Genomic DNA, 24,363 nt, shown 5'->3' with positions numbered 1-24,363 from the left:
TAACTTTTATTGAGGAAAATAAGATTTGACATAAAATAGTTAAATCACCTGTCCTGCCAACTCCAACCTCTTGTTACCATAATAATCTCTGTCATCAACTTTATTATCTCCTTGGGCCAGAATTACTCTTCTCACCATCACTGCAGTATAGATACATTTGGCTCGGAAATTGAATTCTTTAACCTGTAATTCAGAAATTAGAGAAAAATGTTTAAGACTCTACATGTTAAAATTTAAGGTGCCTCAAGAAAATAACCAATGCTATAATATTTAACTAAGAAAAAAATGAATTGTTACGATTCTCCTTATTCAAAAAATTCAACCAGTCTATAAACTTTCTAAAAGCTGAGATGATGACTTTCCATCTTTGTACTCAGTACTTGTGGCAGTTTTTCTTCAAAGATGACCACCATCAACTCCTTCCCTCCCTATATGTTTCACGCCATTCCTTCATGAAGAGGTGGAGTTAATCACCATCTTTGGGTTGGCTTGTAAACTAGCAGCTTCCACTTCTTTCCTTTTAAGAGTCCTGAAGCACCAAATAAGAAGTCTAGGATACTCTGCTGGGGAGAAAAGGGCCACTTGGAAAGGCAGTGAGGAATCAGAGATGTGACTGATGACACATCTTTGATGTTCAGCCCAGTCAAGCCTTTGGGTGACTCCACCCTCAGCTGCTATCTGTCTGCAACTTCATAAGACTCATGTCAAGAACCTCCTTCCTGGGACCTCCCTGGTGGTCCAGTGGTTAAGAATCCTCCTTCTAATGCAGGGGACACGGGTTCTGTCTCTGGTTGGAGAACTAAGATCCCACATGACATGATGCAGTTGAGCCTGTGAGCTCCAACGACTAGGCCCATGTGCTCTAGAGCTATGTGCCACAACTAAGACCTGATGCCGCTAAATAAGTATTAAAAAAAAAAAAAGAACCTCCTTCCCCATCACTGAGCCCCTTCAGACCTGAGAATCCTGAGAGAGAGCAATGAACAGTTATCTCAAGCTACTAAGTTTTGGAAATATTTGCTGTGCAGCGATAAATAACAGGAATGGTACTAAAACACTGTCAGAACTCAGCAAGCATCTATGGAATAAATGAACAGATTGATAAGTAAATTGCTGCAAATGTTCTTTTCAATTTCCTCTTGTACAACTGAAATCTACATAAATGAATCTGGCCCAATCAGTAAGATAAATCAAAACTGGCAAAATCATTGCACTGGTTTATTTGGAGAGACAAAAATCTTAGATAAGTAGGTAAATTCTTTCTCTACATTCCAAACAATGAATACTGAGTAGTCTAAGTTTCTGTCAGTTCTAAGGAATATTTTATAGGCTTGTTTATAAAGAATTCATATTATAAAATTTGTTTTACTTTCCTAATTCTCTGAATCAGATCAAGGGCACACACAGATTGCAGCAAAAGGGCAAAATCATAGACCCACATTATTTGGCTAACAAGGTGTTTCAAACTAAGAAAGCTGTATCTTCATGTGTTTAGGTGGTCACTGTTCACTTCTACTGTTCCCTCAGCTTTTCATTATTCATAATCAGCCCCTGAAGGTAGAGTGTGCAATTCTTAAATTAGATCATTTGTGAATAATACACATGCTAAAAGTCAACATAAACCAGACTACCAGATAAGTCTGACTAACAGTTTTATAACTTAGAAAGAGTACATATGTATTAAGTGAGAGTAGGGGAAGAATGACTCTTGCCAATATGGCTGAACTCTGTTTAATAGTAAGTTAATAAAAATAAATATTAAGCATTAGTTCAAGAGTCAGAAGATGGGATTCTAGCTCTCTCTCTCTGACCACTAACCAGCTGGATGACAAGAAAAATCATCCAGCTTTTCTGGACCTGAGCATCTGCCTTCTAAGTGAAGGAGATTGGACAATGTGAGCTCAAGGTCTAAAAGATAAGCCCATCTAATATTTTAATAAGTATCTATGGCAGTGATGGTAACATAACAGTGAGAATGTACATAATCCCACAGAAACATACACATAAAAAGAGTAAATTTTATTTTTTTGTATGTTTTACCACAATTTTTCAAAAAGTTACACATATAGGCAAGGCACTGTAAGCTTGTTTTTAACTTATTTAAAAATATCTAAAACACCATCTCCGACCTTCAGAGATGAAATCTAGCAGCATTGCTAATATATATTTGAATATCAAAGAAAAAACTAAAATTTTGGATTGAAAGAAGAATCAAGACAATAAACATGATCAGATGATGACATAATATAGCAACATTCTCTAAGTATAAATAAACTGTTGATAATGGAAGATTATTTCCTGGCAGTCCATTGGAGAGTCCTCTTTAGGCTTCTCTCTTTTCTTATGGAACTAGACTTTAATTAATGTAAACTTGTACTCAAACAGAAGTTCATGGATACCACAGTGATCAGTATTCACAATTGCAAAGGGTTTACTCACTGGTACGTGGGTCAGAATGGTAGAAGCCAGGAGCTCTCTTGCTTCTTCTATTTTGGTTTTCTTTGGGCCACCTCCCCACATCCTTTGCCTTCTGACTTTGTTCCCTATATATTTTAATGCCTATTAAAAAACAGAATATATTACAATAATGTTTGAATGACATCAGAGAGAATTTATTAAGTAGCTACCCATACATAACACTATAAGCAAAAAAGACAAGGACCTTTATAAAGAAAACTGAATTGGTCCTAGTTTAAAAAAAAACAAAAATTTGTCATAAACCAAGGCAATGGCACCCCACTCCAGTACTCTTGCCTGGAGAGTCCCATGGATGGAGGAGACTGGTGGGCTATAGTCCACGGGGTCCCTAGGAGTCGGACACGACTGAGCAACTTCACTTTCACTTTTCACTTTCATGCATTGGAGAAGGAAATGGCAACCCACTCCAGTGTTCTTGCCTAGAGAATCCCAGGGACGGGGGAGCCTGGTGGGCTGCCGTCTCTGGGGTCACACAGAGTCGGACACGACTGAAGCGACTTAGCAGTAGCAGCAGCAATGACAAAATAGTTCCCTTTTTATAATTCGTTTTTTTACTATAAAATTGATACAGGACAATTATAGGAAGTTTAGAAAATACAAAGGAGATAAGTAGTTTGGCCATCAATCCTCCACCCAAAGAGAATCCTGTCGACAGTTAACACTTTGGGTGAGTATTCTTTTGGGGGAAGGGGGAGTACTTTCTCTCCTCAAAAAGGAATCACACCATGTATGACTTCTACCCTGAAATCTACAAAGCATTGCTGTGAGAAGACAAAAGCTAAATAAACTGAGGGTTATGCCATTTTCATTGACTAGAACATTTAATATAGTTAAAGATGGCTTGCTATTAAAATTCTCTCCAGATTGACCAAAAGATGTTTTATTGTTAATTAAACAATTAAAGATGATTTTTATTGTTAATTATACTCCTGACGGGTTTGTTAAAAAACATAAATTGATTGGACTTCAAAATTTCTATGGAAAAGCAGAAGACCTAGAATAGCTGAAAACAGTGTTGAAACAGTCAGAAGATTTACATGATTTCAACTATAAAGGAAGACAGTAAGCACACAAAAATTAGTCAACCTTATTAGTCATCTGGAAAATGCATGATTAAAATCACAATGAAATACCACCAAAACAAACTGGAACAGCTAAAGTTACAAAGACTAACAATACTGAATGCTGGTGAGGACGTGAAGCAACCAGAACTCTCAGGCATGGCTGGGGGGACTGCAAAATGGTACCGTCACATCTGGCAGTTCTGACTTGATAAAAGTTACATACACAACTGATTATTTTTTTAATTTTTTATTTTGGGTTGGGGTTTAGCCAATTAACACTGTTGTGATAGTTTTAGGTGAGGAGTAAACGGACTCAGCCATACATATACATGTAGCCATTCTCCCCCAAACTCCCCTCCCAATCAGACTGCCACGTAATATTAAGCAGAGTTCCACATATTATACAGTAGGACCTTGCTGGTTATCCATTTCAAATGGATATGTACATGTACATGTCAGTCCCAAACTCCCTATCTATCTCTTCCCCGATCCTTCTCCCCATCAGCAACTGTAAGTTTGTTCTCTAAGTCTGTGAGTCTTTGTTTTGTAAGTTCACGTGTATCATTCATTCCTTTTTAGATTCCACATAGAGGGATGCCATACGGTATTTCTCCTTCTCTGTCTGACTTACTTCAGTCAGTATGACAATCTCTAGGTCCATCCATATTGCTGCAAATGGCATTATTTCGTTCTTTCTAATGGCTGAGTACTATTCCACACAACTGCATTTTGATCCAGCGATTCTATTCTTAGGTATTTATCCATGAGAAATGCCAAACTGTCTAGGCAGAGAGTTAGACAGGAATGCTTATGGCAGTTTTATTCATAACAGCCAAAGAGTGAAACAAACCAAATGTCCATCAACAGGAAAAGATAACAAACTGTGGTATATTCATACAATGGAACACTACTCCACAATTAAAAGGAATGAAGAACATGGATACACAACATAACGGGGAAACACTTGGATGAATCTAAGTCAATACGTTCAACAAAAGAAGCTGACAAAACAAGAAGTATACACTGCATAATTCCTTATCTAAAGTTCTAAAATAGGCAAAACTAATCTATGGTGAAAAAAATAGGAAAAGTGGGGAAAAACGGAGGTGAAAACTGATTAGAAGAGGCATGAGAGAATTTTCAGGGGTCATGGAAATATTCTGTATCTTATAAAAAGTATACAATTAAGACTTGTATATTATGTGTATATACACTTTACCTAAAAAGTGAAATGTTAAAAACTAATCATATGACTGATTTGTGTTGCTGCTCAGCAGGAACCAACACAACACTGTAAAGCAATTTTCCCCCCAAATTAAAATAAATTTAAAAAACTTAACCAAGTAATAGGTGAGGCAGAGACAGAGCTTTAGATGAAACAAGAATAGCAAAGTTTTTCTGTTTTTAATATTTATTTATTGAGCTCCACCAGGTCTTAGTTACAGTACACGGAATCTTCCATCTTTGTTGTGACATGCAGGATCAAGTTTCCTGAATAGGGATTAAACCCAGGTCTCCTGCACTGGGAGCATGGAGTCTTAGCCACTGGACCACCAGGGAAGTCCCTGGCAAAGTGTTTTTCATGTTGAAGCTGGGTGACAGGAACATGGGGGTTCATAATACAATTCTGTATACTTTTTATATTTTGAAATTTTTCCATAAAAAAAGTTTGAAAAGATCATGTGGTTCTTATTATTTTGTGAGAGGAATAAGTGCATTAAAAAAATACCAAAACACTGGTTTCCATTTAGTCATAAGAACGGACTGGTATCCCTGATTCTTTATCCTGGAATTCCTGCTGCCAGTTTCCTGCCTGGGAAAATTTTTTTCCATGCTTCAAAACCTAGATCAGGTACCACTTCCTCTTTGAAGCCTTTCCTAACCCTACTTCTTTCTCTCTGCTCTTTAATTCCTTACATATACAGAACTGAGTACTTCCATTTGTGTTCACATCACACTGTATTCTGTCTACTTACCTGTATGTCCCGCTTACTAGACATTTTGTCTTTTTTTTTTTTATTCCTGACTAAAATAGTCCCTGAAACTGACTGGAACATCTCTGTTAAGACTGGAGATCAAATCTAGAACCTTCCTGGTTTAAAAAAAAACAAGGCTATCAGAGGGTAAAACAAACTAAGACCTTTAAAACACAAGCTGCAGTAACAAAGCAAGAAGTAGTAACTGAGTAATTGATTGAAGCAAGTCAGCAGATGGTGGGGAACAAGGAATAGACAGGTGCTTCAGTTTTCCCTAAACTTAGCTGTCTTTTTTAATTTTGGTTTTTCAATTCCCTTGGGGAAGAGGCTAAAGATTCTTCACTTCCCTGAGGAAGAAACAGGAATACAGGGGCGCCTTCTGATGCAGCAGAAAGTCACTTTTCCCTAGAATAGCTGATAAAGTTGCCAGGGCTGCACAGTGTCAGGGCTGCGTTAAGAGCCCAGTTGGCTTTAAAAACAAGCCAAGATGCTACCCCTGGTGTATCCTCTCCTTCCAAAAAGGTAGTAACTGATTTCTTCTCCATTTTTCAGAGCCCCTGGCAATGATAATGTAAAACATCTGTGACAAATGTAGCAGCAAAAGGGCTTTATGAGCAGAATAAATAGAGGAGTCACTAAAAAGGGAGGCATTAAAACAAAACAAAACAAAACATATATTTTAAACAATCTACTAAAGTGCCATGTCAAAAGTTCTATTATGTAAGATAATACATTTTTATTTAGAATAACATAAAATATTTGTGTTGCCCTAACTGCTAAAGCTGAAACTCCAGTACTTTGGCCACCTCATGCAAAGAGTTGACTCATTGCAAAAGACTCTGATGCTGGGAGGGATTGAGGGCAGGAGAAGGGGACGACAGAGGATGAGATGGCTGGATGGCATCACTGACTCAATGGATGTGAGTCTGAGTGAACTCCAGGAGTTGGTGATGGACAGGGAGGCCTGGCGTGCTGCGATTCATGGGGTCGCAAAGAGTCGGACACAACTGAGCGACTGATCTCATCTGATCTGAACTCATATGTTCAAGTCATCAACCATTTTGGACTACCTGTGCCTCTGTAACCTTTTGTCAGTTGCAAATAATTAATATTTGCTTTAATCCAGCACACAGAGAACAAGCCATCTCAAACTTCTACTTCCTGTTTGTCTCATGTGAGTTACGTTTGTCTTTCTTAGCTAATCACATATTCTCATCTTTTAAAAGAACTTCTCCAGTTCACTTTAGTAACTTTTAGCTAGCCAATATTTTCTGTCAGTATCTATTTAAGAGGAATAAATGAATGATCTTCCAACCCACTGTTTAACTCCTGCTCAAACAGCTTAACAATGATAGAGTTATCTGACCAGCAATGATGATGCTTCCAATAATATGAATACTGGATCTCGCTGAATTATTCTTCCAGACATTACACAGCTTTAAAGCACTGAGTGTACCTCCCTAAATGTAGCCAATTCCTAAGTATTTAACATTTTCTCTTCACATAATTACAATGTAATTTCAGTTTATAATGAAGATGCATGTTCACCAATAGTTCACTTTCAGTGAAGACCAAAAATAGAACAGGGCAAAGGCTAACAGAGTTTTGCCAGGAGAACGCACTGGTCATAGCAAACACCCTCTTCCCAACAACACAAGAGAAGACTCTACACATAGATATCACCAGACGGTCAACACTGAAATCAAACTGATTATATTCTTTGCAGCCAAAGATGCAGAAGCTCTATACAGTCAGCAAAAACAAGACTGGGAGCTGACTGTGACTCAGATCATGAAATGTTTATTGCCAAATTCAGACTTAAATTGAAGAAAGTAGGGAAAACCACTAGACTATTCAGGTATGACCTAAATCAAATCCCTTACAACTATACAATGGAAATGACAAATAGATTCAAGGGATTAGATCTGATACAGTGCCTGAAAAACTATGGGTGGAGGTTCATGACACTGTACAGGAAACAGGGACCAAGACCATCCCCAAGAAAAAGAAATGCAAAAAGACAAAATAGTTCTCTGAGGAGGCCTTACAAACAGCTATGAAAAGAGAAGTAAACGGCAAAGGAGAAAAGGAAAGATATACCCATTTGAATGCAGAGTTCCCAGAATAGCAAAGAGAGATAAGAGAGCCTTCCTCAATACAAAGAAATAGAGAAATAGAGGAAAACAATAGAATGGGGAAGACTAGAGATCTCCTTAAGAAAATTAAAAACACCAAGGGAACTTTTCATGCAAAGATGGCACAATGACGGACAGAAATGGTATGGACCTAACAGAAACAGAAGATATAAGAAGAGGTGGCAAGAATACACAGAAGAACTATACAAAAAAGATCTTCATGACCCAGTGAAAAATCACCATGGTGTGCTCACTCACCTAGAGCCAGACATCGTGGAATGTGAAGTCAAGTGGACCTTAGGAAGCATTACTAGGAACAAAGCTAGTGGAGGTGATGGAATTACAGTTGAGCTACTTCAAATCCTTAAAGATGATACTGTGAAAGTGCTGCACTCAATATGCCAGCAAATTTGGAAAACTCAGCAGTGGCTCCAGGACTGGAAAAGGTCAGTTTTCATTTCAATCCCAAAGAAAGGCAATGCCAAAGAATGCTCAAACTACTGCACAATTGCACTCATCTCACATGCTAGCAAAGTAATGCTCCAAGTTCTCCAAGCCAGGCTTCAACAGTACGTGAACCGTGAACTTCCAGATGTTCAAGCTGGATTTATAAAAGGCAGAGGAACCAGAGATCAAATTGCCAACATTCACTGGATCATCGAAAAAGCAAGAGAGTTCCAGAAAACCATCTATTTCTGCTTTATTGACTATGCCAAAGCCTTTCACTGTGTGCATCACAATAAACTGTGGAAAATTCTGAAAGAGATGGGAATACTTGACCACCTGACTTGCTTCCTAAGAAATCTATGCAGGTCAAGAAGCAACAGTTAGAACTGAACATGGAACAACAGACTGGTTCCAAATAGGGAAAAGAGTACATCAAGGCTTATTTAACTTATATGCAGAGTACATCATGAGAAACACTGGGCTGGAAGAAGCACAAGCTGGAATCAAGACTGCCAGGAGAAATATCAATAACCTCAGATATGCAGATGATAACACCCTTATGGCAGAAAGTGAAAAAGAACTAAAGAGCTTCTTGATGAAAGTCAAAGAGGAAACTGAAAAAGTTGGCTTAAAATTCAACTTTCAGAAAACTAAGATTATGGCATCTGGTCCCATCACTTCATGGCAAATAGATGGGGAAACAATGGAAACAGTGACAGACTTTATTTTGGGGGGCTCCAAAATCACTGCAGATGGTGACTGCAGCCATGAAATTAAAAGACACTTGCTCCTTGGAAGAAAAATTATGACAAACCTAGATAGCTTATTAAAAAGCAGAGACATTGCCAACCAAGGTACATCTAGTCAAAGCTATGGTTTTTCCAATAGTCACGTACGGATGTGAAAGTTGGACTATAAAGAAAGCTGAGCGCCAAAGAACTGATGCTTTTGAACTGTGGTGTTGGAGAAGACTCTTGAGAATCCATCGGACAGCAAGGAGATCCAACCAGTCCATCCTAAGGGAAATCGGTCCTGAATATTCATTGGAAGGACTGATGCTGAAGCTGAAACTCCAATACTTTGGCCACCTGATGTGAGGAACTGACTCATCTGAGAAGACCCTGATGCTGGGAAAGATTGAAGGTGGGAGAAGGGGATGACAGAGGATGAGATGACTGGATGGCATCACTGACTCAATAGACATGAGTTTGAATAAACTCCAGAAATTGGTGATGGGACAGGGAGGCCTGGTGTGCTGTAGTCTATGCGGTCACAAAGAGTCAGATACGACTGAGTGGCTGAACTGAACTGAAATCGAAACAACTTCTCCTGATGCTGCCTGCCTGATAACTAGAGTTGACTGGTTAATTAACTACAGAAAAAGAAGAAGGCAGTGGTAAGAATAATCCTTACTATTTTCTGCTTTGGAATTTATATGTATTGACATATGACAATCAATCTTCCTAAATGTTTGGTTCAGTCTATGAAAATATCAAGACTCATTTCATTTTTCAGAACACATACTAACAGATATAAGGAAAATGCTATCTCTATAAACATCCTGGGTGACAAGAAAAAAGCAGCATGGAATTTATACCTTATGTAAGCAACCTAACAGAATAGACAATGTACACGTGGATAAATAAGAAATGTCCATTGTGCTTCTCTATAGTAGGGAAATCCGACCTACCAGCATGGCCATGAGGAAGGTCACTACTGATTTATGCTTAGCAAAGCACCTTACAAACATGTAACTAAAAATCCTGAGTATGGCCATGAGGGCTACCTGTCACATGGGAAGGGAAGTCTAATTATTTTGATTATGTTTAGGATATATAAAGGGGCTTCCAAAGTGGCTCATTTGTAAAGAATTCACCTGCCAAGAAGGAGATGTTGGTTCGATCCCTGGTTCAGGAAGATCCCCTGGAGAAGGAAATGGCAACCCACTCTAGGATTCTTGCCTGGGAAATCCCACTGACAGAGGAGCCTGGAGGCTACAGTCCATGGTGTTGTAGAGTCGGACAGGACTTAGTGACTAAACAACAATAAAGCATATATACAGTTCCCTGTCTTCATCTTTGGTCCTAAAATCCACAGGTTCCGGCTGGAAGTGCCTAAGACAGGTCAATGAAGGCTCTGCAGTGGCAAACGTGTTCTGAGCCTGGGTCTTTCTTGCTGGAAACATTGAAAATTCAGCAAAAGAGATAGAGACCACATACAACTGGATGCTGAAAGCAACTTGAGGCAGGGAATAAAAAAGAATATTAAAGAGAAAGACATTAAAAAAAAAAAGCTTTCTACACTAGAGGTGCTGTAGTTTAAAAAATTGTGTCACCAGGCAAATACAAAAAAAAAAAATACTTGCTATTTATTACATTAGAACAAAAGCTTCTTGGTCCCTCTGCTTCTAAACTGGACACCAAAGCCGATAATTTGTCTAGGCAGACTCCTCCAATCCCTCAAATAATGAGCCAAAGAAGCTCCTTGACCACTACTCCCATCTCCCCAACATCCACCCCAAATCTCTACCCCCAAAAGTCACTGCATCTGATGCTTTAGCGACGAGCAGCATTAAATCTTCAATTAATTCCCTTTCATAGTGAAGGACAACGTGAAAAGACACACCTGCATCTGTGTGAAAATCTGAGCTTTCTGGCACTCTTCCAGACTGGGCCCAAACGCAGCCATCACGTGCTCCTCTGTTCCGATCATCTGCACAATTTCCTGGTCACTCTCAACACCCATGGCCTAGGAAGGGAAGAAAAGACAGAAAGAGTGTGGGCTTTGTGTTAACTCACTGACATTTGCTTATGCTAATTTGGCATTGTTTGTGAGTATTACTTCTAAGCAAAAGCTAGCTCTTTTCTCAGAAACGGTGCCATCTGGCATTGGCAGTCACAGCCCAAGCTGCAGAAGAACCTGAAACAGAAATTTTGATGAGGAAGAGGAAAAACAAACATTCTCAAGCACTTTCTGCATGTGTACTATCTTCTACAATTTACAAGTATCCAAGGAAGTGCGACGGTAGAGTGGAGACCCTGGTCACAATTACAAAGGCAAACTGAAAACAGAGAAAACAGAACAAAACAAAAGGCAAAGAGCAGCAAATCAGAAAATATGCCTGGCTGAAAATAAACAGAACCCTCAAAAAGTTTTGCCACAAGACAAAATTTTCTGAGAACTGTCAAATCATGCACCTTTAGGCTCAAAGAATTTTTCCTAGAGGATGTTTTACCTCACTATTCTAGAGATATCAAGCTCTACTTTATGTAGGTTTTTAATGAGATTTTTATAAAACCAAGAACACCCTTAGGTTTAAAAAACCCATTTATCTTTAAGTGTTTCAAGGTGGCAGCCAGCAACGCAAGTCTTTGTAGATTCCATATGGTCATCCTAAGGCTCACTCCTTCACACATTTGCCTGGCATTCTGCCACATCAAGAAATAGAGCATAATCTCACTAAACCTATCCTGGCAGAAAAGTACTCCACTTCTAAGAAGTTAGGGGAAAAGTTACATTTGTATTCAAATTCTTCCTTTACCTACGCAGAGAAAAGAGAACCAGGGGTACTCGTCTATTAAACTTTGACGATCTAGTTCTTAGCTCTTCTCCACACACGAGACAGGGAAAATCAAATTCTGAGTCTGATGTAGAACATGGAGAGCATCACGCTGGGCACAATGGAAGGGGCACCTCTTCAAAGTTGACAGAGAATGTCAACACGCCTGACAACCACTAGTGCACATCACCTCCTCCACCTGCGTTTCTTCATTTCTGTCATGACAGGGCAAACCAGGTCCCTTCCAGCTCCACATTCCACCACTCTACATTTGAATTTTAATAGTCTGTATCATACAAATTCAATTTGGATATCTTAGGATCATATGTAAGCTTACTGAAAGTTTCGAAGCTTGCTAGGACAGTTGCTGTTGTTCAGTAGCTCAGCTGTAGTTCAGCCGACTCTTTGCGACCCCATGGACTGCAACACACCAAGCTTCCCTGTCCTTCACCATCTACCAGAGTTTGCTCAAACTCAGTCGTGATGCCATCCAACCATCTCATCCTCTGTCGTCCCCTTCTCCTCCCACCTTCAATCTTTCCCAGCATCAGAGTCTTTTCCAATGAGTCAGCTCTTTGCATCAGGTGGCCGAAGTATTGAAGCTTCAGCTTCAGCATCAGTCCTTCCAATGAATATTCAGGACTGATTTCCTTTAGTATTGACTGGTTTGATCTCCTTGCAGTTCAACAGACTCTCAAGTGTCTTCTCCAGCACCACAATTTGAAAGCATCAATTCTTTGGTGCTCAGCCTTCTTTATGGTCCAACTCTCACATCCATACACGACTACTGGAAAAATCATAGCTTGGACCATACAGACCTTTGTCAGCAAAGTAATGTCTCTGCTTTTTAATATGCTGTCTAGGTTTGTCATAGTTTTTCTTCCAAGGAGCAAATGTCTTAATTTTGTGGCTGCAGTCACCATCCACAGTGATTATGGAGCCCAAGAAAAGAAAATCTGTCACTGTTTCCACTTCTTCCCCATCTATTTGCCATGAAGTGATGGGACTGGATGCCATGATCTTAGTTTTTTGAATGCTGAGTTTTAAGCCAGATTTTTTACTCTCCTCTTTCACTCTCATCAAGATGCACCTCTGCTTAGGTGTGGGCTAAACTTAATGACTCACTTCTATAGATAAAAGGTAGGAACCATGGTATGACTCTGGAGTCTTGCTGGCTCCTCTGGGGACCAGTGGCCATGTCATGGAGATACTCCAGCTCCCATGGAAGGAAGGGCTAACAGTGAGGAACCAGGTCTCTTACCCTGAGGGTCAGCCACCTCCAGCTCCAATCCATTCTTCAGATGACTGAGGCCTTAGCTGACATGAATGAAAGGTTTTCACGGCTTCGACTCATGAAAGACCCTGAGCCAGGACTACTCAGTCTAGCAGGGCCCAAACCCCTGACCAACAGAGACTCTGTTGTGATTTGTTACTCAGCACAGATAACTAATAAACCAACTTTGGGAGTTAAATCCACTAAACTTAATATTTTAAGCATACAACTTGTTTTGAAAAATTTTTTTGTTTCGTGAACAAAATGAAGAAGTTTTCAGGATACAAATCTTTTTTTTATATGTTAATTTTCACGTCAGTTTTCATGTCTTTTTTATCTCTGATACAATGCATTTATTCAAATGGACACTAGACAGCAACTCTAAACACTACACAAATTCATTAAAACACAGTCTTTCTGGGACTTCCCTAGTGGGCCAGTGGTTAAGAATCCACCTTTCAATGCAGGGGACAAGGGTTTGGTCCCTGGTCAGGGAACTAAGATCCCATATGCAGTGGAGCTACTAAGGCTCCATGAACTAGAGAAGCCTGTGTGCCTCCATGAAGACCTAGCGCAGTCAAAAAAAGAAAAACACACAAACGTTTAGTCTTTCATGGATTAAAGAAGAGCAATCCTAAAAAATTATCAGCTCTAATTTAAAAAAAAGAACAACCCTAGATTATCCTTTAACCAAACACAGAGCTACATTTACTCTGATGGTGATGGCATCCATCTAGTACCATCTATCCCTTGTGGTCTGCCAAGGAGCCACTCAGAAATAACAGACGACAGTTCTTCTCTGTGAAAAGCCAGTTAGAATGTAAGTTAATTTTTACCTGTCAATCTCTCAAAATAATGGGTTTCAATGGAACCAACATATTTTTACAAAAACAACACTAAGGCAATAGTTTGCAGTCATCTTTCTCTAAAATCTCGAACATAAAACTTTGTAACTAAGGAGTCTCACTTCTCAGGGAAAGCCCCAACACTAAAGAAAACAAACAACAAAAAAAAACCACTAAAGGAGATAAGATCTGTGTAGAACAGGTGCCAAACCAAGGAGGCAAAACGATACAGCAGGAAAAGACCTCGCTGAAACAAACAGAATCCTAGAGCTGAAACGGCAGATGCATTCTGGGTCAGCCCCCTTTCGTTCGGCAAGACAACACCTAAACCACATGAAGGTCCGTATGTCACCTTAATACTTTTTAGCTCAGTAATCTCCAAGCAAAAAAGACAGTGTTCTTGATTGTCTCTTTTGGTGTTTAATAATAACGAAAGAGTCTTCCCTTGAAGCTGCCACTTCAAGTTGCCCTGATGCTGATCTAAGGAGCAAGTCTTTAATTGCACAAAACTCTCGAGCGGCCTAACATGAATCTAAACAGACTGCTTAGGCCTTCCAAATATTTTTCCGCTATGAAACAAAGATATGCCAGAGATACGTCACACAGTAAATGACACCCTATATGCAGAAGAATGATCTGTGCCAAAGCTTAGCTCTAAAAGCCCTAAACTCTTCCTATATCAGATCACTGAAACACGGGGTGATAACTCAGTCAGGTCGTCATCAATAACGCTCCAGCTCCAAAGACGGAAGTGACTTTATGACTATTTAGCCTTCAGAAGTCACAGCTACAAATAAATGACATACTGCTATGGAAACGACAGCAAAGTGCCCAACCATTTTGCTCTACAGACATAATTTAGACATCTGAAAACCAGCTTTATATGGAACTCTGTACTCCAGATATCTGAAATCATTTCACCTAACGAATAAGTCAAAAGTGAAGGCTATTTAATAACCGCATGAAAAAATAGCAGAGATAATACATTTCCACGGAAGGTCACCCAGTCTGGCAATCAGCAATAAGAACAAAAATAAGGGGACGTGCTCTTTAAAAAGTGGCAGGAAGTCTTCTCCTTGGATATCCACTCAGTGTGACTAAAAGTGTGATTTTTAGAGACAGAAAGAAGAATACTAATAAGCAAAAGAGAATGATACACAAGCTAATGGTGATACGTTGCAACATATTATGTGAAGAAGGGAAAAGGGTTAAGTTCTTAAAATATCTAACATTCAGAAGCCAGAGATTTTTCTTTAGACAGAAGTCAACCTATCATTACCAGAAGCAGTCCATGCAGATAACAAAAGAACTGCATTCACTCACTTGAACTCTAATTTTTCTTCTCTTTAAAGACCAAAAATTTCAAAATTATGCAATGCCCAGCCCCCTTGATATCTGTCCTCTTTTTCCATAAAAATCTTCAGGCTGCAGATGCCGTCACAGCACAATTGCTAAATACTGAGGGGTACAAAAAATAAAAGTGGGGAAGATTCATGGGCAGGAGAACCTTTGTTGTAATTCAAGTCCATAAATAAGGCTGATCTAGGTCTTAAAAGCTTTATCCGTCATATTCAGACTCAGCATGGAGTCTGGAAACCCTGCTGCTTCTGTCACTTTTAGCCAATTGTTGGCTACAATCAACAACCATCAAGTCCTAATGACTGTCAAGGTCTGTGTTAGGGCCACACAACACAAAAAGAGAAATGATGTGATTTCTCTGGTAGCCTACTTTATTTTCCCGGGCTTCTGACGTTAAATGTGTAAAGAGGACTCACTAAAAAGAAATAGCATTGTCTTTCTATGCAGTCTACTTTGCAAAAAATATATTATCTCATTTGCTCTTCAAAGAAACTTCCCCCGCCCCCCCCACTTAGGTAAAATGCTCACTTTAGATGAGTTATCCAAGACTCAGGAAGACTGGGAAATCTATCCAAGGCCACACAGACTAGTAAGTGAAGAGACTGGAAATCAACCTGGATCTGCCTGATGGTAAGACATCCAATATTCATTCTATGCTGCCTCCCAAATGGGAAGGTCTTAACTGTGGTTAATAAGCAAGTTCATTAAAGCAACTCTATAGTGAGAGACCCAAAAAAAGTGACTATGTGTGACCAATGTATTCATTTGACCTAAAATTTTTCAAATATTTATTTTAGTTAGTATACACAGCTGATTAAAATGTAATGAATACATTTAGGGGGAAAATTAAACAACGTGTAAGTGTTTAAAAAATATATAATCCCACTCCCAGGAATTAAGTCTTACAAAATAATCAGCAATACACACAAACATGTATATATAAAGATGCCCAGCACTGTGCATAAGAGTGAAAATTTAGGGAAAAAAGACACCTACATGTCCCACTATAGGAATTTGCTTAAATAGATATTATATACATGAATTCCATAGAATACCTAGTAAAAATAATGATGTGGATTTTATTTATAGATGAGGAAAGTTACTCAAAATTCATTGCTAACTGAAAAAAGTAAAATAAAATCAATGTGTATACTTCAAAAGCAAAGGAAAAAAGGTCTTAAAAAACTTTATCCAACGTTGTTACACTTTTTAGTGACTTTCTCAATTCAATGTAAGGACTATTTTACAATCAGAAATGGAGAAGCTGGAAATCTCAACTACTGGCTGCATAAAAATGCACATTATTAAGTTACAGCCCCATTCTAGAAAGGATTTAAGTCAGCTATGAATATGTATACATTTACAACATAATATTAAATTTGACAGAAAAAACTGTCTTATCAAACTTTTGTCACCTGCTGCTGCTAAGTCGCTTCAGTCGTGTCCGACTCTGTGCAACCCCACAGACAGCAGCCCACCAGGCTCCGCCATCCCTGGGATCCTCCAGGCAAGAACACTGGAGTGGGTTGCCATTTCCTTCTCCAATACATGCAAGTGAAAAGTGAAAGTGAAGTCGCCTAGTATTTAGAAGTGTTCTGGTTTTAATGCATGCATGTGTCTAATGATCCATTTTCCATATGAGTGACATAACAGTATCTGCATTATAATTAATTTATAATTTCTGGTCTAGGGAAAGCAGTCCTACACATCTTTATAAAGCTCTGAAATTGTCCATAAAAGTCCTTCTCATGCATGGTAACATACTGCCCTCTGCTGGAGATGTAATTTCACATAGGTAAAATTTATCCACTAAACCTCACTCTGTACACAAGATACTGCGTTGGGCAATGTGGGATTCCCTTCAAGTAAAGACAGAATTACTTTGTCTTTTACAAAAATTATAATTACAAATAACATAAACTTCAAAGAAAGGCAATAAGAAGTAAATTTAAAAATTCACAGCGGACATGAGTTTGAGCAAGCTCCAGGAGATGGTGCCGGACAGGGAAGCCTGCCGTGCTGCATCCATAGGGTTGCAGAGTTGGACACAATTGAGTGACTGAACAGTAAATACCACTTAAACATTATTTCTACAGGAAAATGTCTTTTGGGTTCTAAGTCAACAATTCACAAAGAAGATTTTAAAAATCAGATTTAGCTTAAAGATTCATTATCTATGAAAAAATTCACAGGGATCCCAAAGTCCATAAAAAAGAACAAAAGACTCAGATCATCCTCTGTGACCTAGAAAATTACACTTCTAGAAACTTAGCCTGCAGATATCCTTGCCCTGTATAAAATATTACAGTAGCTTTGAAATAGCAAGAGCTGTGTGTCCACTGATGAGACAATAGTTAAATAAATTACGGTACACCTATAAATGGAACCATTAAAAAAAAAACAGTAACTGTATATGAACTAATAAAACTCTATCTTCAAGATGTAAGTTACAAAAAAGAAAACAAGCTAAGTGCAAAATAGGGTGCAGTTTATGTAAGTGAAAGTGAAAGAAAGTGAAATCGCTCACTCGTGTCCAACTCTTTGTAACCCCGTGGAACTGTAGCCTACCAGGCTCCTCTGTCCATGGGATTTTCCAGGCAAGAGTACTGGAGTGGGTTGCCATTTCCTTCTCCAATGTAAGTGAAAAACAAAACATAAAAGAAACCTACAACATACTCAGGTGCTGTACACGCACAGACTAGCTCTAGAGGGACGCACCAGAAACCAGTGTTGCTGGGCAGGACAACCACGCTTTTAGGTCCAGGTGGGTGAGAGGCCTACTCATCACTATTCACCCTTTTGTATCTTTGGAATTCCTTATGGTGTTTCCATTTTAAAGAATAGATCACTACTTTTAAAAATACCTGAACCCCAGCCTCACTAGCTTTCAATTTATATTACACGCCTGACAATTTCTCTATGTCACAAATCTTTACATTCCTAGAACTCCTTGTGCTCAATTTTCTACCTATATATGAAAATAAACCATAAAAAATTTGTAATTTTCAGAAGATATTTGCAGGCTCAATTTTTCTAACCTATATATAAAAGTATAAAATAATTCTTTATAATTTTCAAACGATACTTGCAGACTCACCTTAAATATGATGACAATGGGTATATCTTCTGACAAAGTATTATGTCTCAAATAAAACCGTCCTTGTTTCACAGCCATATTGGTTCTGCTTTTTTTCTCATGAGTAGAGCTGTAAGAAAACACAGTTGGTTAAACTACATCCCACCTAGTTTCAAACTAGTAACATGCAAAAGCAATAACTACCAATCAATAAGATTCCAGTGATCAGCAACGATCAGTAAGGTCCTTCTAAACAGGTACCTTTTAAAGACACACAAGTCCTCTCCAGCCTCCTCTGCCACTTCCACAAACACTTTAGAACACTAGAATTGTTTCTTTAGCTGTGAGATTATGACAGAAGTTCTGTGGGTGAATAAGCAACAATCACCAATTCATTTTAACCTCCTTCACTTTGATTCCACCTGAACTGCTTTGTTCTAATATGGGATATATTTCTGATCAATTTTATATGTTTGAAAAGAAAACCTTTAAAATGAGCCTACCCCACAATGGGAAAACCACAAGGAAATGAATGAACACCATGAATTTTTAAAATAAGAATCCAATAAAACATCCTACAGTTTTGGTATACAGTGAAGCCAAAAGAAACTAAGGAATCTCCTATTCATAGCTCAGTTAGCTGAAACTTTCCTGATGGATCTAAAAATATTTCCCAGCTTTCATCCACCACAATAATAACACACACTGATCACCTATTACATACTGTGCACTGTTATTCACTCTATGAACATTAGCTCTAATCTCCTACATACTAACACTTATTTTGCAGTGTTGTCCCTAAATCATGTATGAAAGAAACCAAGGCTTAGAGAAGTTAAATATTGTAATTTCGCCCCCAAGTGCCTCATGGCTAGTAAACAACTGTGGGATTCAAATCCTGATTGCCCTGGCTTCAAAAGCTGCATACAACAGGAAGATGTGGGTTGCAAAATTATTACATCTTGATCCAAATGCTGGCTTCCTCTAATGGTCAATGTCACGCTGCGAGCAAGGCCTGTTACTCACCTAAAAATAACAGCACTTATGTTGGAGGGCAGAGGTGACAAATATATATAACGCACCTAATACACGCTCTGGCTCCTACTAACTGCTCAACAAATGCGCACTATTGATAGCTGCCTCTTCACCAGAAAGAAAAATTCCGAAACTCTAAGCTGAGCAGTTCATTATAAGTCATCAGAAGAGAAAGTCTATTCCATACTGACATCTTAACCATGCCACGTATTTTTTATTCCCAGAACTGTTTGTTAACTTTTTTTAAAAGTTCCTTTAATGCTTTAATGTTCCTTTAATGTGTATAAGTCACTCAGTGTCCAACTCTTTGCGACCCTATGGACTGGAGCCAAGTTGAACTTGGATAAAATAACTAATGGCCTTTTGAACAATGTCTCACACTTTTCATCACCAAAAATTTTAAATCAGTACTCTCTGACACAGATGTACACAATCAACTGAATGCTAGATAGTTTAGTTTAAATATCACACTCCCTGTTATAGAAGAGAAATAACGGGCTACTTCTGTATTCAGTGATCGCCATCTGACACCAATGGGATGATCAATATTTCGTAAGAACACCAACTCTGCCATCCATACCTGGTAACTGAAGCACCCACAGTCCCTTTTCTGTCGGCCTCCACAATGATCCTGTTCTTAGACAGTTGCTCTTGGATAAGAATAACTTTTTCTACTCCTTTAACGATGAAGTAGCCCCCTGCCAGAGGGAAACAAGAAAAGCATCACCAGCCATTCTTCCAACAGCATGACTGAGCAATGGCACCGAGCTCCTAGTCTTTCTATTGGGTTGGCCAAAAGGTTAATTTGTATTTTTCTATAACATCTTACAGGAAAATCCAAATGAACTTATCAGCCAACTCAATACCATGACCTTATGGTGCTGAGAGATAGTAGTCCAGTCGTGTCTGACTCTTTGCGACCCCATGGACTGTAGCCTGTCAGGCTCCTCTGTCCATGGAATTCTCCAGACAAGAATACTGGAGTAGGCTGCCATTTCCTTAATTTAAAGGGGTTTGTCAATATTGTTATACAAATTGTTAACAGTCTTAGCACATGATTTAAACAAATGAGCCACAAGATAAATTTCTGGAGGACAAGGAATGCATCTTATTGGTCTATGGATCATCAGGACTTGACATATGAGAAGTGAATGAAAAAAAAAGCCAAACAAATTAGTCTTCAGATTTTATAAGCACAGAAATAACTGACAATCTTCAATATAAATTAAAATTCGCTCAAGTTTTCTAACAAATCATTGACAATGGCAAATTAAGATCAGGTTTCAAAAATATATTCTATACTTGACAAAACTCATAAAACATTGTTAAGCTTTTCTGCACACAATTCAGAATGGGATAAAGTGAGACTGTTTTACCTTCAGAATATAAGCAAAAACAAGGCAATATATTTGACTTATGGAACATCTTATTACTGCTCTAGTAAAGCCACATTCTGTGTTATCCTCTTTCCAAAAGCTTCTCAGATTCTACATAAGTCGCTCAGTCGTGTCCGACTTTTTGTGACCCCATGGTCTATACAGTCCATGGAATTTTCCAGGCCAGAATACTGGAGTGGGTAGTCTTTCCCTTCTCCAGAGGATCTTCCCAACCCAGAGACCGAACCCAGGTCTCCTGCATTGCAGGCAGATTCTTTACCAGCTGAGCCACATGGGAAGCCCAAGAATACTGGAGTGGGTGGCCTACCCCCTCCCCAGTGAATCTTCCCAACCCAGGAATTGAACCAGGGTCTCCTGCATTGCAGGCAGATTCTTTACCAACTGAGCTATCAGGGATGCAATATATGCAACTATAAAGGAACTAGATTAACCATGAACTAAATCAAAGTGAAACATGAATTAAGGAATTAAAAGAACATTCTGTAAACTGCTAAGCACGAAGCTTAAAAAAAACTGCCTAGAAATAAGTATCAAAATATAACTTTAAAAAATTTAAACAGACTCATTTTTTGCCCAGATATGGCATTCAAAACAGCCGGAAGTGAGCTACTTGTGTCTTTTCAGATGAGACAGACAAAAAACTTAGTGAGATTATTCTTGAATTTTTAAGCATACCAAAAAACACCATCGAGCAAAGAGACAGCCTGATAAACCATAGCAATAAACCAGAACGTCCTGGGTGTTCATTGGAAGGACTGATGTTGAAGCTGAAACTCCAATATTTTGGCCACCTGATGCAAAGAGCTGGCTCATTTGAAAAGATCCTGATGTTGGGAAAGATTGAGAACAGGAGGAGAAGGGGACGACAGAGGATGAGATGGTTAGATGACATCACGGACTCAATTGACATGAGTTTGGGTGAACTCCAGGAGTTGGTGATGGACAGGGAGGCCTGGCGTGCTGCGGTTCATGGGATCACAAAGAGTCGGACACGACTGAGCGACTGAACTGAACTGAACTGAAGTATTAAAGTTTTGAGCCTGAAATAAAAGAGGAAACAACATATCTTTAAAAATACAGACCAACAGACTAAAGTTGGAACCAAACTGCTGTATGTTTTGCATACAAAATTTTATCCTAATTCACTAAAAGAAGAAAAGCTGATCTTGTTTCTGAGAAAAAAATGCTAAATCAACAGCAAGAGTAAAACAAAAGCAAAAACAACAACAACAACAAAAGAAGTGGAGGGGAAATCTAAGAAATCACACCTACCTGGATCTAAAGGACATTCATTCAGTTTAGCAAATTCTGCTGGTGTTTTTCCTGTAAGAACACAGTTTGAACTACGTAGCATTATGGGCATTCTGTTTAAAATAAAACAAAAAGAAAATATCATATTCAGATGGTCACTGGCAAAAAGGTTGAACAGAACACAAGCTGGCCAGTGCACACACCATTGAGGGGTCTGCATTCCTGTCAGACATGTGAGGAAAGGCAGAGGGATGGTATTGTGGGAGAGAGCTGAGCGAAACGAAGTTATGTCCTCAGTTACACTGTTTTTCTGGTACAGATACCAAAAACCCAAATCCATGGTTCCCTCCAACTTTGCAGACAAGCCTGAGTGACAGTCAACAAATGGCAGCAAGTCTTCATTCGTGGAAAACAAAGTGACTTGCCTTAGTCACGTAGAAATAGCACTATGAATCCAAGTGTAAGGAACCAGAGACTCTCAGAACTAACCAGGCAATTGGGAAAAAGAACTAAGATTTAACTGGACACAAGTATGGTCCATTTATAAGAGAGAACTTCTTCTCTTTTAACACTGATAAACAGTTGTGCTAAAACAAAGATTAATTTTTTTTTTTAATATCCCTATTTCTTTTTCTAAGTGAAGAATGAGGAGAATGTAGCCAAGTGAGCAATGTCTTAAGTATCTTCTATTTACCTGATAAAGGTACCAGCATAGCACATGACAGTAACATGTAGCTGGTGCATATTTGATGAACAAATGGATGTTTATTGAGCTCTTGGCTTAATAATAAACAAATGCATGTTTATTAAGTTCTTTTGAGGCAAGGGGCAACACTTGAGTGACAATTATTTGTGTCGTGTTTAAAGTCCAACATCATTAGTAAACACACAATATTGTGGATCTGGTCCATTTCTACAGAAGAGTCAATACATTTCCCTAATTAGGAAAAGCAGACAGCAAAAATGCCAGCCGGTGCTATCATTTCCAAACTTGTCCTGGGCAAATAACTTCTCCCCTATATACTGCTATGAACATTCATTCTTCCAAGAAAACTCAAAATATGCAAAAATCCACCAAGAAGACTGGCCCAGGAAAGTTGAAGGAAATGCTATCTTACCTTGTGCTTCCCTAACAGCCTGCAGTTATAGGAGGAAATGGAAGCAGTTTCCTTAACTTCACAATTGAAGCACAACAACGTGATGAACGCTGCTCCACGTGTTTTACATACACTGACTCATCAGACCCATAAAGCAACCCGGTGAAGGAGGCTCCATTCCCCCACATTTCAGATGAGAGAACGGGGCAAGGCGTGTGTCAGCACTGTTTGGGGGTCACCTCACAGGGCCGCGATGCAGGCCGCATCAGGCCTCACCTGCCAATGGGTAAGGCATTACGGATGATCCTCTGGCTGCCTCGGGTGTACTCGATATCCACTGTGATGGGAGCGGAGTACGTCATGTCCCGCAATCGGCACTGGAAGAGAATCACACAATCACTGCTCCTCCTCTGGGGAAAGAATGGGTCCCAACAGCCTCGAAGAGCCAATCTCAAGCAGAATAAGGTCCATGCTGGACTCTGACCCCTCCACCGTACCCAGCTGCCCCCATGCTGCCTTAAGGGAACTGGGAGTTATGACCTTACCTTCTCCATGAGGGGACAATGCCATCCACGGATCTAGACATTGCCACAGCAACCCTGCCCCTGCCAGCCCAGAAATGGGACAATAAATCTTGGACTGAGTCTCTACTCCCTGACCTGATGTTATCACCAGTCTCCTTCCACATCTCTGAAGCCGTTAGATCCTTCTTTGCAAACTGGGACCTTGGAAAGTCATCAATGTGGCTGGCCTACTCAAAACAGTTAACAACCAGTTCAGAGACTGAACACACACACATAACTGAAGTGTGTACAAACACAAACTAAAAAAATTAAACTGTATCTCCTTGTCTTCTTCAAATAAACTAAACTGTATCACAAAATTCCTTTGCAAGTGGCATGTCAGAGCACAAATCACTCAACACGTCATTCTAACAGCTTCTGAGTCACTTGCAGAAATTTTGGAATTGATGGTGCAAGCTTTACTTTTTTACATGGCCATGACTCACTAAGTGATGCCCTCGCCTGGGCCGTGATCGGACACAGGAAACCCACCAGCATCTTCCGAAGACTTCTCTATTATATTGAAGGTCATCAGATGGCTTGTGGTCTCAAAAAGAGAATTCCTCTGAACACCAGTCATATAATTCATGATGCTGAATCCTCTCTTGGGCTTTTACTAAACCAAAGACAAATATAAACTTTTTTCTAGCCTAATTGTACCTAGGGTTTTAAAATAGTCACTTCAGTTGTGTCCAATACTTCACGACCCCAGGGACTGTAGCCCGCCAGGTTCCTCTATCCATGAAATTCTCCATGCAAGAACACTGGAGTGGGTTGCCATTTCCTTCTCCAGGGGATCTTCCCAACC

The 24,363-nt window shown here is 39.2% G+C and overlaps 1 protein-coding gene across 1 annotated transcript in view; it reads right to left on the bottom strand.

Moving 5' to 3' along the window:
* The window catches only part of POLR3B (RNA polymerase III subunit B), a 124,082-nt gene that overhangs the window by 86,293 nt on the left and 13,426 nt on the right, over positions 1-24,363 (bottom strand). The window contains exons 6-12 of the mRNA XM_061417190.1: positions 23,269-23,369; positions 21,917-22,008; positions 19,828-19,945; positions 18,234-18,342; positions 10,726-10,848; positions 2,440-2,559; positions 49-183 (exon numbers count right to left, since the gene is read on the bottom strand). Coding sequence (XP_061273174.1) covers positions 49-183; positions 2,440-2,559; positions 10,726-10,848; positions 18,234-18,342; positions 19,828-19,945; positions 21,917-22,008; positions 23,269-23,369 — 798 coding nt within the window. The remainder of the gene's footprint in view (positions 1-48; positions 184-2,439; positions 2,560-10,725; positions 10,849-18,233; positions 18,343-19,827; positions 19,946-21,916; positions 22,009-23,268; positions 23,370-24,363) is intronic.

The sequence above is a fragment of the Bos javanicus genome, chromosome 5 (assembly GCF_032452875.1).
Source record: "Bos javanicus breed banteng chromosome 5, ARS-OSU_banteng_1.0, whole genome shotgun sequence".
NCBI lineage: Eukaryota > Metazoa > Chordata > Mammalia > Artiodactyla > Bovidae > Bos > Bos javanicus.
Note: the sequence above shows the minus strand (reverse complement) of the source record. Positions and strands in the feature narration are given on the sequence as shown.